General features: G+C 39.1%; 1 protein-coding gene across 5 annotated transcripts in view; it reads left to right on the top strand.

Moving 5' to 3' along the window:
• ZFYVE9 (zinc finger FYVE-type containing 9) overlaps positions 1–14,538 on the top strand; it is a 62,558-nt gene that overhangs the window by 35,961 nt on the left and 12,059 nt on the right. For all 5 annotated transcript variants that reach the window (XM_074832033.1, XM_074832034.1, XM_074832035.1 and 2 more), the window contains 5 exons: positions 14–137; positions 1,897–2,019; positions 3,230–3,385; positions 11,295–11,519; positions 13,943–14,025. In XM_074832033.1, coding sequence (XP_074688134.1) covers positions 14–137; positions 1,897–2,019; positions 3,230–3,385; positions 11,295–11,519; positions 13,943–14,025 — 711 coding nt within the window. The remainder of the gene's footprint in view (positions 1–13; positions 138–1,896; positions 2,020–3,229; positions 3,386–11,294; positions 11,520–13,942; positions 14,026–14,538) is intronic.

Raw genomic sequence — 14,538 nt, 5'->3', positions numbered from 1 at the left:
TTGCTTCTTGTAGACTGATAATGCTTCTGTATTCTCGGGAAATATAACTCAGGTTGGCAGTCCTGTTGGCAGTGCAATGAATCTAATTCCTGAAGATGGTCTTCCTCCAATTCTCATCTCCACTGGAGTAAAAGGAGGTGAGGGTATAATTTGGCAGCTAGCTTTTATGCTTACCAGTTGCAATTAGTCTAATAGTTACTGTGTTTATTTTAAAAATAAGATGCTGGCAATATGCTGAACATTTGAAGAAATTCACAGTAAGTACTCATGGCTAAATGTTGTGACACTCATTTGTACCATTGATCCTTATTAGCATCCAGGAAGAACCCCATCTTGCAATGAAATGTAAGAAGTAAAACACAAAGCAAAAAGAAAATTAACTTCAGAAAATATGTGCTAATTTCTTCACTAATCGGACTGTGGGGAATGTTTCACACAGAGATACATTTTAATTAGCCTTATGAATATTCATGATTCCCTTCTCTGAAATTCTCTCAGAACATCCGCTCTGTCTGAGGAATCCCCGAGCACTGCATTCAACAGCACTATTGCACATCTTGGCCCACAGTGAAGCTTTTAGTAATTGTGATGTCCTCTTCTAGAGTATCCAAATGGAGGAGGATTCCGAAAATTAAAAACTAATTTTTAAAAGATTAAAAAAATGTATACATTTGTTTATCTGACAGTTGCTTTCCACAGTCTGATTCATGACATCCTTTAATACATTCCTGGGATTAACTTTTCATCTTTGTTTTTTTTATTCCTCTTAAATATTTTGCTGATACAGTGCATTTCTGATGTTAAGCTGGAAGTAACCTTTTATTGCAGGATACTGTCAAAACCAAAATGTGAGCAGCATTTAGTTTCAAAACAAATCTGTTCCATCCTGTGTTAGCTGTTCATATGGGTGCCTGATCATTCAGTCTCCTCCACAAAAGAGGAATGAAACCTCAGTATACTTTTTAGCTTTTCTATAGATAATCTCACATAAATCATATTTTGTATACTAAGTTGATATTGTTTCTTATACTGTCACATACTGGTTTTTCTTTGCAGCATTTTACTTCTGATATTCTAATTCTATTTAAAAAGATTCCAAAAAAAATTTTTCACATCAGAAAGCAAAATTACCTTTCTTTGGTAAGCTGGAAAGGTAATACGTTTTTAGTATTATTGGAAAGGTAATATATTTAGCTGTAAAGGTAATACATTTCTTTCAAAATATGTTTTCATCAGTGTAACTGTTTTTTGTTAAAGCTTAAATGCAGAATAGATTGTAATCACATGAATGAACAATTTTAATTTGCTAGTCATCTGGGTCTAATCATAAAGGGACACTACAGACATCTTTGAAGTTTCATGTTGGGATCCATTTTACACTGGATTTAGACCTTCTATGATTTATAAAACATGTTTTATATAGTGTTCCCCTCTTTGTTATCTTCCCAGTAGCTAATGCACAGAAAATCTAAGTTATGTGACATAGGGATAGACCATGTGTCAGTGTTTAGTCCAGGACTAATGCTGTTGTGCTTTACGTGATATAAATAACAATTGTTAACCTCTTTGTCATTTGGGATTTCAGCTGACACCATGACACATTTCTCAATTTGATTTCCGTTTTCTCCTCCAGTTGATACCAAAAAAAAAAGTTGATTTATGAAACAAGCTGCATGTTTCTAAAGGATGTACTGGGGTTATGCACATAAATGCTATTAAAGTTTGAAAACAGCCTAGGAAGCAATCAATCAAACTGGCAATACTTAAATAAGGGGTTTTTTTAAAAGGTTAAAAAAGCAAAAAGCATCACAATTGGGGTTATCTGATTATCATGTAGAGTATTGTATCAGTAAGTTAAGAACTACTTCACTGTGTGTTTACTTGTTTCTTTCATAGACTATGCTGTAGAAGAGAGACCTTCTCAGATCTCTGTCATGCAGCAGCTGGAGGATGGTGGCCCTGACCCTCTAGTATTTGTTTTAAATGCTAATTTGCTGTCCATGGTAAAAATAGTAAATTGTAAGTTTTTATTTTAAATAAGGCTTGGGTATGAGAGGGGAAATGTTATATATATTCTTAGTAGGAACAGCAGCATTTTTTTATTTGGTAGGATGGTCTCTGAAAATGTGATGGATTGAAAACTTTGTACTTGGCCATATTAAGTTAAATTACAAAAGGCTCTTTTTCAATGATTTAGACATCAATACAAATAATTTTGTGTAGAAAATATAAACTAGACTGATAGAGCCTCCAGTCTCAGGTGTGGAGATCAGTGTCTCCTGTCCAGCTTGGTAGAGCGAGGTATTTTATCACTCCTTCCTTTGGTTGCTTAACTCATTTTGCTATCATCCCATTCTGGAAGGATCAGATAGGATCCCATAGTAGTACACGCATTCCGTTCTCCTGTGCACCTCTTCTATCCTTTCTCTACTGTGCATGTACATGTGCTGAGGGAGGGAGGAATGAACGGGGAGGCACACAGGTGGCTTCTCATGTTAGTGCCTTAGCTGATCTCTGCTGGATAAGAAAACATTTGAGAAATTGAGAAGGACAGTTTTGCAGTAAAATGTTTTGGTTCTGTGAAAAGTTCATACAATAAATTAAGATGATGTTTATAAACCTTTTGGCATCTGGTTAGATAGCAGTACAATTTTTTGCATGTGTATAAAATGTCATTAGTATGCACATATATATACATATTAGATGAAAGGTTTTATTTCAATAACTTAATATTCTCAGCAGATGAACTGTGAAGTTTAGAGATGTGTCATCACTAACATTCATGTGAAGCAGAACAACACAGTGATGTCTCATGAAAACACGTGACATCCAGCTGTCCATCTTGAGAGTGATACCACTTTAGCTGTCAGGATCGTGATATACACAGCCAACAGCTTGGTCTTTTCCCAGGTTCCTTCATTCCCATGTAAATCCTGTCCTTTAATTTGGATACAGAAACTGCTAAAAGTCTGCTCTGTGGTGTTAATCCCAAGATCTCACTGGGAGCTGTAATGCTCTGGCTTTTTCTTAGCTGTAAACTGGGAATTACTGAGCTGCTTTTGTTGTGGATGTGCTTGCTTGCAAAGTAACATATTTAGAACATAATTTGTCTGTGTGACAGATACTGCAAAGAAACAAGCTGTAAAACTGATTCTTGAAAGAGCTGTCTTCCTGTAGTGAAATTTAGGCCTATTTTATGAAATTCTGATACATGTTTTCCTCTCTGCAGATGTGAACAGGAAGTGCTGGTGTTTCACTACGAAAGGCATGCATGCAGTGGGGCAGTCAGAGATAGTCATTCTCTTGCAGTGTTTGCCTGATGAGAAATGTTTGCCTAAGGATATCTTTAACCATTTTGTGCAACTTTACCGGGATGCCTTAGCAGGTAGGAATGCTCTATTGAAAATGGTTTGAATAGATGATCGTACTGAGTCAAATACATTTTTGTCATTTAACAAATGGCTATTTTTTTATAAAAGAATATAAGAAGAGAATAAGTATGAAAGCTAATAGGGGGCTGAGTTGTTATTGGTTATTAGTATCCAGTGTTATATTCATCTTATCAAGTAAAAGTATTTATGAGGTGCTGGTAACCTGGGGAGCTGCTCCAAAGATCTTCCAGCCTTCCTCTGGTGCCACCAGAACAAAGAAGTTTGGGGTATAAAGGCCATGCATAGACTATTACAGCAGCAGAGCAGGAGGACTCTGCCTGTGACAACTTTGTGTTCAGCAGCCATTGCTGAATGTCTGCTCTCACTGCTTCTGCAGGTGTTGGGGTAGGAATTTGAATATGGCTAACATAGCTGAAATTAGCACTGTACTTCATCTAGCAGTAAGTGTAGTAGGATATTCAGCAGAGCTCATGGGTACGCTAATGATGTTGCTTCTAATAATTATTTTTTCAGGGCAGCTTTTTTAAAGATACAGAAAGAAAATTTTGGGAATCCTTATGGATAGTATGTTAAATATCCCCCAACTAGGTCGTTCAGAAATTTGATTCCCACAGTGTGTATGTCTATTGCCACATTATGGAGATACTATTTATATTATAAAGTAATACAAATATATATGTATATGTGTGCCTGGAATGAATTGTGGGGCATTGCAGAAATTATCCCTGAATTTTTAATTTTAGTATCTCAATTGCAAGGTTGTATTATGTAAACCTTTACACATTTTACATTTGCTACGTAAATGGGCTTCCACTTCTAGCTATTGTTGGACCTTAGAATTCAAAAATTATTGCATAAGGAAAAATGAAAGTATTTGGTTCCACTGATTAGAAAATAAAGCTAGTTTTCCAGACCTGAAATTGGATCACATTAAGCTTATATATTGAAAACAGATTTATGAGGGCTTCTGCGTATATTTGCAATGCCTTTGGAGTGACTGAATGCTACACTTCAATAAAATCATGAAAAAGATCTTTGTTTCCTAAAATGTCTTGATGCAACAAAGGTCAGCTTGTCCAGAAAGGTTGCCAGGTTCAGAATGTACTATTATCACATGTCATAATGGATCTCAAGTACACTGGAAACAAATATCTTTCCAATCCTCACTTCATTTGCAATGCTTTATTTTCTAATTATGATGTTATTCAGGGGGAGATAGATATGAAAAACAGCATGTGTGTGTGTGTATATATATATATGTGTATATTACAGATATAAATCCAGCTTGGTGTATATATTGCAGTGAAGTTTGTATAATTACACTACAGAAATACATAATTTATAACTCCTACATAATGTATCTGGAATTCTTTTTTTAGTGCTCTAGTGGTAGTAATTTGATATCCTACAATTGCACTGGTGCAAAGAGCTGTTTACTACTGTACAATTCTTAATCAGAAACCAAATTTCACTGTTTAAGAATTCCACTGTGTAATGTTCTTTTGGTAAGATTTGCTCTGTCTTGTATTTCAGACATGTAATAGAAGTAGATAGACACGTTGAGTTGCTATATAACACCAAACCGCACGGAATTTTTTGTAGAACATAGCACCTTGATAAATTCCCATAGCGTTTTGTAATGCACTCTCTCAGTAACCATCCTTTTTTCTTTCCAAGTCATGCGTGTTTGGGAGGGAGAAGTATATATTAGCATATGTGCAACTCTGGCTGTTTTAAACGTTATTCAGCCAGAGAGACAGGATATGATGCTGTAGGGGTTTCAGTTTGGTGGTTGTAATCCCTTGGAAGTGGTTAGCAGTTTGCATGCTGTCGTAGATGGAGCCACGCTTCCAGAGTTATTCATTTCAGAGGTACTGCACATCTCCTGGCAATTAGATGATAGACATTTAGAGTAAATGAGAATTCCCGTTAGAAGTTAAAGACTATTTAAAACCCTGCCTCACAGTTTCATTTTTCATTATATAATATATTGGTTTAAATTTATTTTGCCATCAGGAAACCAAAATAAATTCCGTGGAAGTTTTTTATTTATCTCCTTTAGTAAATACTTTCTTAAAAACAATCATAAAATAAAAAAACACAGTATTTTTTATTGGAACAGAAACAAAAATTACTTTTAGTCGTGTTGATTTTGTTTTGGAGTGATTTTGGGTTTCTTGTTTTTGTTTTCAGCTGAAAAATACAGCATTCCCCTTTTGTTTATTTAATTAAAGCCCCTATCTATAGTGACTTATTTCTTCATGAGTCACATTTATTTACTAGCCCTTCTTGCTCGTTTGAAACCTAGAAGCACAAACTTGTATGTACTCGTGCCTCTTCCCAGATGTTTCTGCTTTCCTCAGAGGATAATTTGTTTCTTGAGGCTGAGTCCCCTGTGCTAGGTGCTGCTGTCAGCCATTTGCAGAGTATGGTTCTAGCATGTGCAAGGGGTGGCAGCGGAGCCCAGGCCTCAGACCTGCAGGCAGGAGCGTTTAGTCTGTATGCTCACCGCTTTGCAGTTTGTCCTTCAGATTCATCTCCTGTTTCAGCATGGATAAGGTGTCAGTCTGGTGCAGCACCGCCTTGAGCCTTCATTAGTTTTGTTATGGGAAGTCCTCAACCTCAAGCTATGGTCTGATGTTAGGGCTTTATAATCGTAAAACAATGGAGGGATTTTGAAGGAAAAATGGCATTTTTCACTATAGGTTGTATGCATGTAAGTTATAATAAATTCTAAAGTTGTTAATTAAGGCAAGTATTAATTACTGTTCAGTTTCCATCGCTTTATTCTTCCTCTGGCCCCTCTGCCATCAAGCTCCCTGCTGTGTTGCTTTTCTTGTTTTGAAATTGAAAGCTAATGATTTCTGTTGTGGTTTTAGTAGTTGTACTGTTGTAATAGTAATCCCATGGTTATCCTTGTCTGTTGGCTATAAACTTGGCAGGAGGTCTAGTGAATGGAAAAATGAGAACTTCTGTCTGTCTAAATGGATACTTTGAAGCAGTTGGATGTGTTAATATAGAGCTGCCAGATATGCCCTAGTGCATCAACTCTGTGGTGGAATACAATAAATGCTACTGTTACTTTTGTAGTGAAAATGCAAATCTGGCAACTACTTGAAATGGCTTTGTGATTGCCCTGGTTTTGGGGATATTCTGGGTGAGGGTGGATCTATCCCACCCACAGTTCTGTGTATTTTTTACCCAGCCTGGTTTTAATTAAATGAGGTGGTAGCTAATATGGAGTAGATCTGTAAAGAAGCCCATGTAGATGTTCTGGAGTTAACTGAGTGAATAATACATGCCTGCAACTGTAATGTGGAAAGATGGATACAAAATCAAACATCGTATAAGGTGTGAGAGTGATTGTTTGGAAGACTGCCATGGACTAGTCTGAGGAAGTTTTGGATGCTGGTAGCTGCTACTCACAGTGATAGTAAGTGAAGTATTACGTCCCTTGCCAATATGAATAAGTTCTTTCCAAATTACTTGCTGATGTGTTTCAATAAAAAGATGCTGAGTATGGTCAGAACTTTGAATGTGGAATTTCGTATGTTTTTCTCAACATTGGCATCTGCTACAGATGTGCCATCAAGTTGCATTCATGGTCTTGTTTTTTCTGTGTCTCTTTATGGCTCTTGGTGCAGTGGTGACTGGGTTTGTATTGGTTTTCCAAAGAGTATGTGGTCATTTGCTCTTGAAGAAAATCCATCTGGCAAGATTTTTCCCAGGTGAATATTGCTTTGCATCTCTTGCTACAGAAGCGGGATGCTTGGGTTTTTGGGATCCTGGTATGGTTTGGTACTTGGCAGTTCTTGGTTCTTACTGCTGACAGTGGAATGAGGCCAGTCAGATACAGCTAACTTCCCCAAGCCACATATGTCTGCCTTCCCTGAGACTGGATGCTAATACCAGTTTTTTGGTCTGAGATTAACCAAAAGACATGAAGCATATATTAGGAATTTAACTTCACTGTTTTTGGTGAAAGCACCTAACTGACTTCACCACATATTGAGGACAATAAACAAATGCAGGAATCTTTTGTTCTTTACCATTTCTTGTATAAATTGCTTTGAGTCCAGAAGGGATTGCCAAACTGATATGCAAAGTACATTGTTCATCAGAGGAAGACACCTAAGTGAAGAATTCAAACCAGCATGGATCATGACTGAAGAGAAGGTCACATCAGTGGATAAAAGCATGTTTTTTTTAAAGGACTTTATAGAGCTGCTTAGGATTTAAAGTCAAGGGTAACCCAGCCTAATTGAGAAGAGAGTAAGTACTGACCTCCTGCAGAGCTGCTTTAGATGCATCATGCACACTTATGGCACTTCCTAAATAATGTCAATTGTCTGATGTCAGGTGCTGGAACTTAGTATAAGGAAAGGCACCTCTCTGTTCATTCTGAGATTACCTCTTTAGAAAGGAAGTTGTGATATTTTGTAAATTAAAGTCCATGCTTTTGAGGATAGTTTTTTTGGAAGGTTTTTCTGACAGCTACGCTTTCTCTATGAGCTTTTGCAACACAGTTCAATGCTTAAAATGTGTAACAGTGCAGTGGGTTGAATTTGACCATGTCAGGTTGGTAATAGCAACTTATCAGTGGGGCCTTGACTTGGAAAGACGTGGCAGGAAAGGCTGACAGTCCCTGGTCAGTGCAGAAATGTTTGTGGGGCAAGCCCAAAGAGGCTTTTTGATTTGGGTTTGCTGATTGAAAAGGGCACTAGAGAGGTGGCTAGGAAGACACTTGCTTGATTCTTCCCATGCTCTCCACATGGCAGGCTCTTGCATGCTCTTACAATTAATGAATTGCAGCACAACTACTTAATCCCAATAGTTTGTCCTCTTAATAGTGGTAACCTAGTGGAGCTTGCACTGTGCGAGCTGCTTGTGTCAAAAGGAGTAATTTATAATGCTGTGGCTCATGGTAGCAAAGTACTAAACAGCTGAGTTGCAGATTCCACTCTGAAGATTTTTTTTCATGTTTCTGTTGGCTGAAAAAAATTCCTGTTAAGACATCCCAAGTGTGTGAGCCTTGAAGCTCCATCTCCTGAAACGGAAAAAATAAGTAGTCGTCCCCTTCTGCTGCAGCACTTGGCATCAGTCACAAGTGGATTGCTTTGTCATCCCAGTGGGCAGTACCACACGTCTCAGAACTGTACAGTATTGTACAGCTTCACTTTGCCTAGCCTCTTTCACACAGAAAATACTTCAGAAAAGGGTGCAGAATTCAATTCAGTTTAGCAGTTCATGAGCTTCATACATTTTAAGGTTAGAAAGAATTATTATGGTCATGTTGGAACCAAGAAGCTCACCAAGTAATTTTAATATCAGGCCTGTAGTTTCTATTTGGGTAAGAACAGATGGGAAGGGAAAAAGGAAGTATACATGAAGAAGAGGAGATTAGTGAGGGTAGGTGGGAACTGCAAAAGCAAATGAGTGGAGTTGAGATAGAAAGGTTCCAGCAGCTATTTTAGATAAGAGAAAATCATCTTCTTGAACACCAATTGATACACTGGTTTGAGCTCACTAGCAAGATGCCTGAGTTTGTGCATTAGCAGTGTATTCACTGAGCAGGCAATAGTGTCACAGCACTGGCTGGCAGAGAAATGCATTTGCACGTGGGCAGGATCAATGATTTTGAGCAGTTGACAACATTTGATGTGGCTCTATTAATCATATTAGTCCTTCAGTTTGACGAGTAGCTAGTTTTCATCGAGTATGCTCAGCTGGGCATTACAGAAATTGTAGCCGCTATAAGAGTTCTGGAATTTGATCTGGGTTGATGGTGTCAGTTCTGGCTTGTGTGTGTCTGTAAAATTACAAATCAGCTTGGCAGGATAGTGGCAAGCTGCGAGTGAGCTGCACCCTGCCGTGGGGCGCCTGGGCTGCCAAAGCCTGTCACCTTTTAACAGAGAACTTGAGAACTTAGTTTGTGCAGCACCTTGTGGATACAGAAAAAAAAATTCTGCTAAAGTGCCCACAAATTTGAATAGCAAGGAAACTCCTGAACTTAGTTGGAGTATAAAAGGAGCCTTTTGTTTACAGCCCTGCCAGTAACTGTATTTAAAACTGGAGGTCCCAGGGTCATGTGAAGGAAGCAATACTTGGTGGTGATTGTGCCATGGTGGTCTGGAGGGATGTAATGTAGCATGGGCATGTCTCCAGAGTGAGGGTAGGAATAGCTGTATTATTCTCATACTCGCACTGGCTTCGTGGTGAGTGGCTATGACTTGGGACTTTCATAGGGGTTCAGTGTAAAAGACAGACTTGAAAGGACTCATTGGTTAACCTTTCCTTTGCTGGCCAAAACTGTACCTACTGTATTTATTTTCTTGCATCTGTAAATGCTTGTGTATGATTTTTAGGCTCTTTTGCAGTATAAAAATAGAAAAGACTTTACTTGAAGATCAAGTTGCACTTCCATGACTCATGTTTTTACTTACTTAAAACCTAGTGTTTGTGCGTCTGTATGTGTCTCTTGTGTGTAAAAGGGAGAAACCCTCCAGTTACTGTCCAGTTGATGTACATGGCTCCAACATGCACATCACTGCCTTGGGTTCAAATACAAACACTCCATTATGAGGTGGTGGAGAAGAGCAGAAGCTCCTACTTAGCAGTCTCTCTGTCTGCAGGTGGGAAGGCCTGGGATTACTGCAGAAGCCCAGGAGGTCTGCATAAGTATCTCAAACCCATGCAATTCCTCATGAGTGGTGTGATCAACCACACCACGGTCTCTGAAATTACTTGTGTTTTTCTTTGAGAGCAAATCATCACTATTAATATTCACATCTTCCTATGGAGAATTGTGGTCCGCTGTTCTGTACATTATTTGCATGCTGTTGTCATTTGATAAAAGGAATCACACTATGGTTCCTTACTTCAATGTTAAATGCTGCGTTAGATGCTATAATAATCTAATCAACATTCAGATTCATTCAGCCATTCCAGTGTAAACATTTTTGGAAATTAAGAGCATCAAAGAGTAAAAATGTGAGTAAAAATTAGTGATACTTCTCCCCTGTGTGTCTCTGAGTTGCATTTTATATTAAGTATACTAATTAAATAAACACTGTTTTGTGCAATTCTTAAAATGACCCAGATCTTCAATATGTGTCTGAGCAGGCACCCCTGTGGTTTGCCTAAATGGAAGGGCAACCAGTGGGCCTAATTGTTCGACTAGGTGCACCTCTCTCCTTTAATCGCAGTTGGATCTAAAAGTTCTGTCAACAGCAGCTTCTGCAGTGGAAACCCTTCAAGTATCTGGAAGACACTAAAACCAGGCTTTCTTTAGGTCCTTTTGTAGTGCTAGGGGGAGGTTGCAGGTACTACTTCCTTAGCAGCAGTACTGGCCTGAGTTATCCTTCCTCTTCCTTGGCTATCCCCGAGATGCATCATCCCCTCCATTACACTGCCTCTACTACTTGAAACAGGCAGATCTCTGTGAAACAGGCAGACCACAGAAATGATTGAGGCTAGACTCCCTCCCTGCTCCCCACAAGAGTTGGCACATCTGTGGTTGAACGTGCTGTCCTGGTAACCCTTGCAGGCATGGCTCAGTCAGGCACAGAAATGCAGATATGTGTGTGTGTTTCTACAGAACTGACTTCTTACTGGTGATAGTCACTGAGTACATGTATCACCAAAGGCGGATCAACCGGAGATACCCATGGCTTTGGTGGCTCTGGTCTACAGCAGTTACTCCGTAACAGATTACACACTTGTGCACACGAGGTAACCTGAGCCCCTGTGTGCAGCAAATCATTGTTTCTTGTGTGATTAATAGACATTAGCTCTTCAGGAAACAAAGTGAGTTTAATATGGATTTTTTTCCCTTCTGAAAAACTCTTTAAATTCTTCATAAAGCTTTCAATCTGCTGAAGTAATGAGCATTTTTCTTCATAGGTAACGTTGTTGGCAACCTGGGACACTCCTTTTTCAGCCAGAGCTTCCTTGGAAGCAAAGAACATGGAGGGTTCTTGTATGTTGCGGCTACATATCAGTCCTTGCAAGACCTGGTACTCCCAACCCCACCGTACTTGTTTGGCATCCTCATTCAAAAATGGGAGACTCCCTGGGCTAAAGTGTTCCCCATTCGGCTGATGTTGAGACTTGGAGCTGAATACAGACGTAAGTAACATTCATTCTTTTAGCTGCAATTATTTCTGCAGGAGAATATATTGCGGTCTAGAGCACACACACCCAGCCCTAAATTGTTACCTGTCAAAGCCACACAAGCTTAAACAGGCAAGTAAAAATTATGTTTTATACCCACATTGCATCCAGCTAACAGCACAGCAGTACTGAGGTTGTGATACGACCTACAGCCTTTTTACAACTGTACTAGTTATCAGGGAGATTTTTGTGGAGACAAATCTAGTTCTGAGCAGCTGTTTGTAGTTCACTTAGTGACCCAAAATAGAGTTATGTGCAGAACAAGCCTGATTTAGCTGGTGTAGTTAGGACAAGGGAGAGCCTTTGAGATGTGAAGCTCTTTTCCATGCTGAAACGAAAGAGCATTTGCTTTTAAGTTTTTAAAACCACACTCATTTTCCAGAGAATAACAATATGTGTGCAGGGGCAACTGACGTGCCAATTTGTCACAAAAATTCTGTGGCAACTAGTAACAAATAAGCTGGAGAGAGTGTTTCAGCTGAACAAAATCTTAGCAGTTAGCATGCAGTTAGCATAAAGTTAGGATAAAATATTTTGAAAAAGACACTTGCCATTGCTGAAGCAAAGAGATTATTATTGGAAGTCTGTCCACCATGATGGGCCAAAAATCTGCTGTCTTGCTCATCTGCTGTTCTAATTGGCAAACTGGTAAATCTGAATTACTATTAAAATGGTCTGGTGTTAATTTTTTTCAAAACTTTTTAACAAAGTAAGTTCTGGAATGTGCCTTATAGGGATTTGTAAATTTAACTTGTGATGTTTAGGGAACATTGGGAATTTTTCATCAAATACCTGAATTACTGGAGAGGAAAAATAAAATCTTCAAAATTTGCTTTCTGAGGATGAGGACTGCATGTTAAACTTGTCCAGAGAAACATTAGTGTTAAAGATGTGTAAGTTTTTGTGTGTGTCCATGAGGTTTTTAAGTAGTATATTTATTCCCATCAACATTTAGAAAAACAAAGATGCTCATATTTTGGATGAGAGCACAGAAACAAATGTTTTGATATTCACAAACAGAAGTACCTGCTGTGAGTCTGTTGGGAAGCTGGGGTTTGAATCACTTGTATAGCTGTGGTTTGGATTTAGGCATATTCACTTGTGCTGTGACAGTTGTGACTGCAGGTCACTTCCTCAGTCCCCTCTCGAAAGGGGCTACATTTGTGTCCCAGGTTTCCTTGGATACATCCTCTTTTCTGGTGGAATTGTCAGATTTCAGCCATTTGTCCCATTCTGCTGGATGTGCAGCAGATCAGATGCAGGCGTCACTCTGGGTTGCTAGATGTCCAGAAAATGTCCGCTGAGCATCTGCAGAGCAACCATACAGCTCAAGCTAGGGAAATTCAGTGCATCTGGGGCGTAGCTGAGCTGCTGTATGCAGCCAGGGTGGCAGACACGGGAAAATTCAGCACTTCTCGGTGCCTGAGGACGCTGCATGAGTTGGTCAGCGTGTGTAGGAGCTGTGATGCTTTCCAGATACCGCATCAGTGTGCAGAAGCTGGAGCTTATTTCTATCAGGAAATCCTGATGATGTTATTCAAACCTGCTGAGCATTTTGCAGCCCCTTCTGACTACGCTGGGAACTTTGAAGATATGTGGCATTTTGGGAAATCAGGCTGTTTGCCTGAGGATAGTTTAGGAACCTTCCTTCAAACATGCATTTAGAAAACCTTGGCATTACGTATTACTGCATGAGTCATGTTTCAAGCACTGCTATGGCTTCTGCTGCAACATAATGTAATGCAGCCAGATCCATACACTACAGTTTCAATTGCATCATAGATGTTTTACAAGTACGGCTAAGTCAGCCAAGGAATGCAGATACTTTGCATTGCTGACATACCGTAAATGTCCTTTTAATTGTTTTTTACATACTCCTGTAGAGAATTTGCCCTGTTCTTATGAAATCATGAAAAGAGAAAATGAAATAATCTGTGTTATGACTTGAATGTCACACATGTCACCCACAGAAGCTAAAGGTTTATGATGCTATAGTGGCAAGCAGCAGTATGGTCATAAAAAAGGAAGAAGCCATTTCCACGAAGTAGCCTGAGAAAAGCATTTCGAAAGGTCATCTTTGCAGTCAGAGTCCAGATTGCTAGGTTCAGTCTTGCAGTGTGGCACTTGTAAGCATTCCACGTAATTCCTCTTACTGTTTCTAGCACGGTGGGCAAGGAGCCATGACACATGTGTAAGATGCATTATAATGTTAAACACTTCTTCCCTTTTGCTTTTTAAACTCTAGTCTTCTTTCCAGTCTTTTTTTTTTATTGCCGCTGCTTACCATATTCAACTGAGCAGATTGTATTTGAGTCTGTTTTTGCAGAATCTCAGCATGTAAATTTCAATCTGACCTTTTCTGTTTTATTTTGTCCTAGTTTATCCATGCCCACTTTTTAGTGTCAGATTTCGTAAGCCTTTGTTTGGAGAGACTGGACACACGATTATGAACCTTCTTGCAGTAAGTGCTGGGACTGAGTTTGTACGTTCTGTCGGTGTGAATAGATCAGTGTGGGGAGAACTGTACTCCTGTTGCACAGAGTAGTAGCTGGCAGACTTAAAAGATGACAAGAGGAAATAGTGGGCTTTTGAGTGAATTTACCTCCTGTTACCGATACTGGATGTTAGCTTTCAACAACACAGTGAATTGTAACAAGGTATCCAAATCAACATCCAAAACCTGGCCACCTGAGGATGTTTGGATCTTGAAACGAGTGCACTAGTTGCTCCGATTCCTTCCTCAGAAGTGCTGGGTCATCACAGTGTGCAGCTCTCTGATTATACAGCGCTTCAACTGAAGCGAAGTTATTAGCTCTTCCTACTTTGGTAATATTTTCAATATAGAAAATTCTCTTCAATGCATGACTTAATCTCACTGCTAGAAAAACTAATAACTCTATCCAGTAATGTACCAGAACACAGAGAGCAGATTTTCTTACGTACAGTGATGACATTTAAGGCTGGAGAATATTAA

Source organism: Strix aluco, chromosome 8 (genome assembly GCF_031877795.1).
Source record: "Strix aluco isolate bStrAlu1 chromosome 8, bStrAlu1.hap1, whole genome shotgun sequence".
NCBI classification, from domain to species: domain Eukaryota; kingdom Metazoa; phylum Chordata; class Aves; order Strigiformes; family Strigidae; genus Strix; species Strix aluco.
This window is presented reverse-complemented; position numbering and strand designations above follow the sequence as displayed.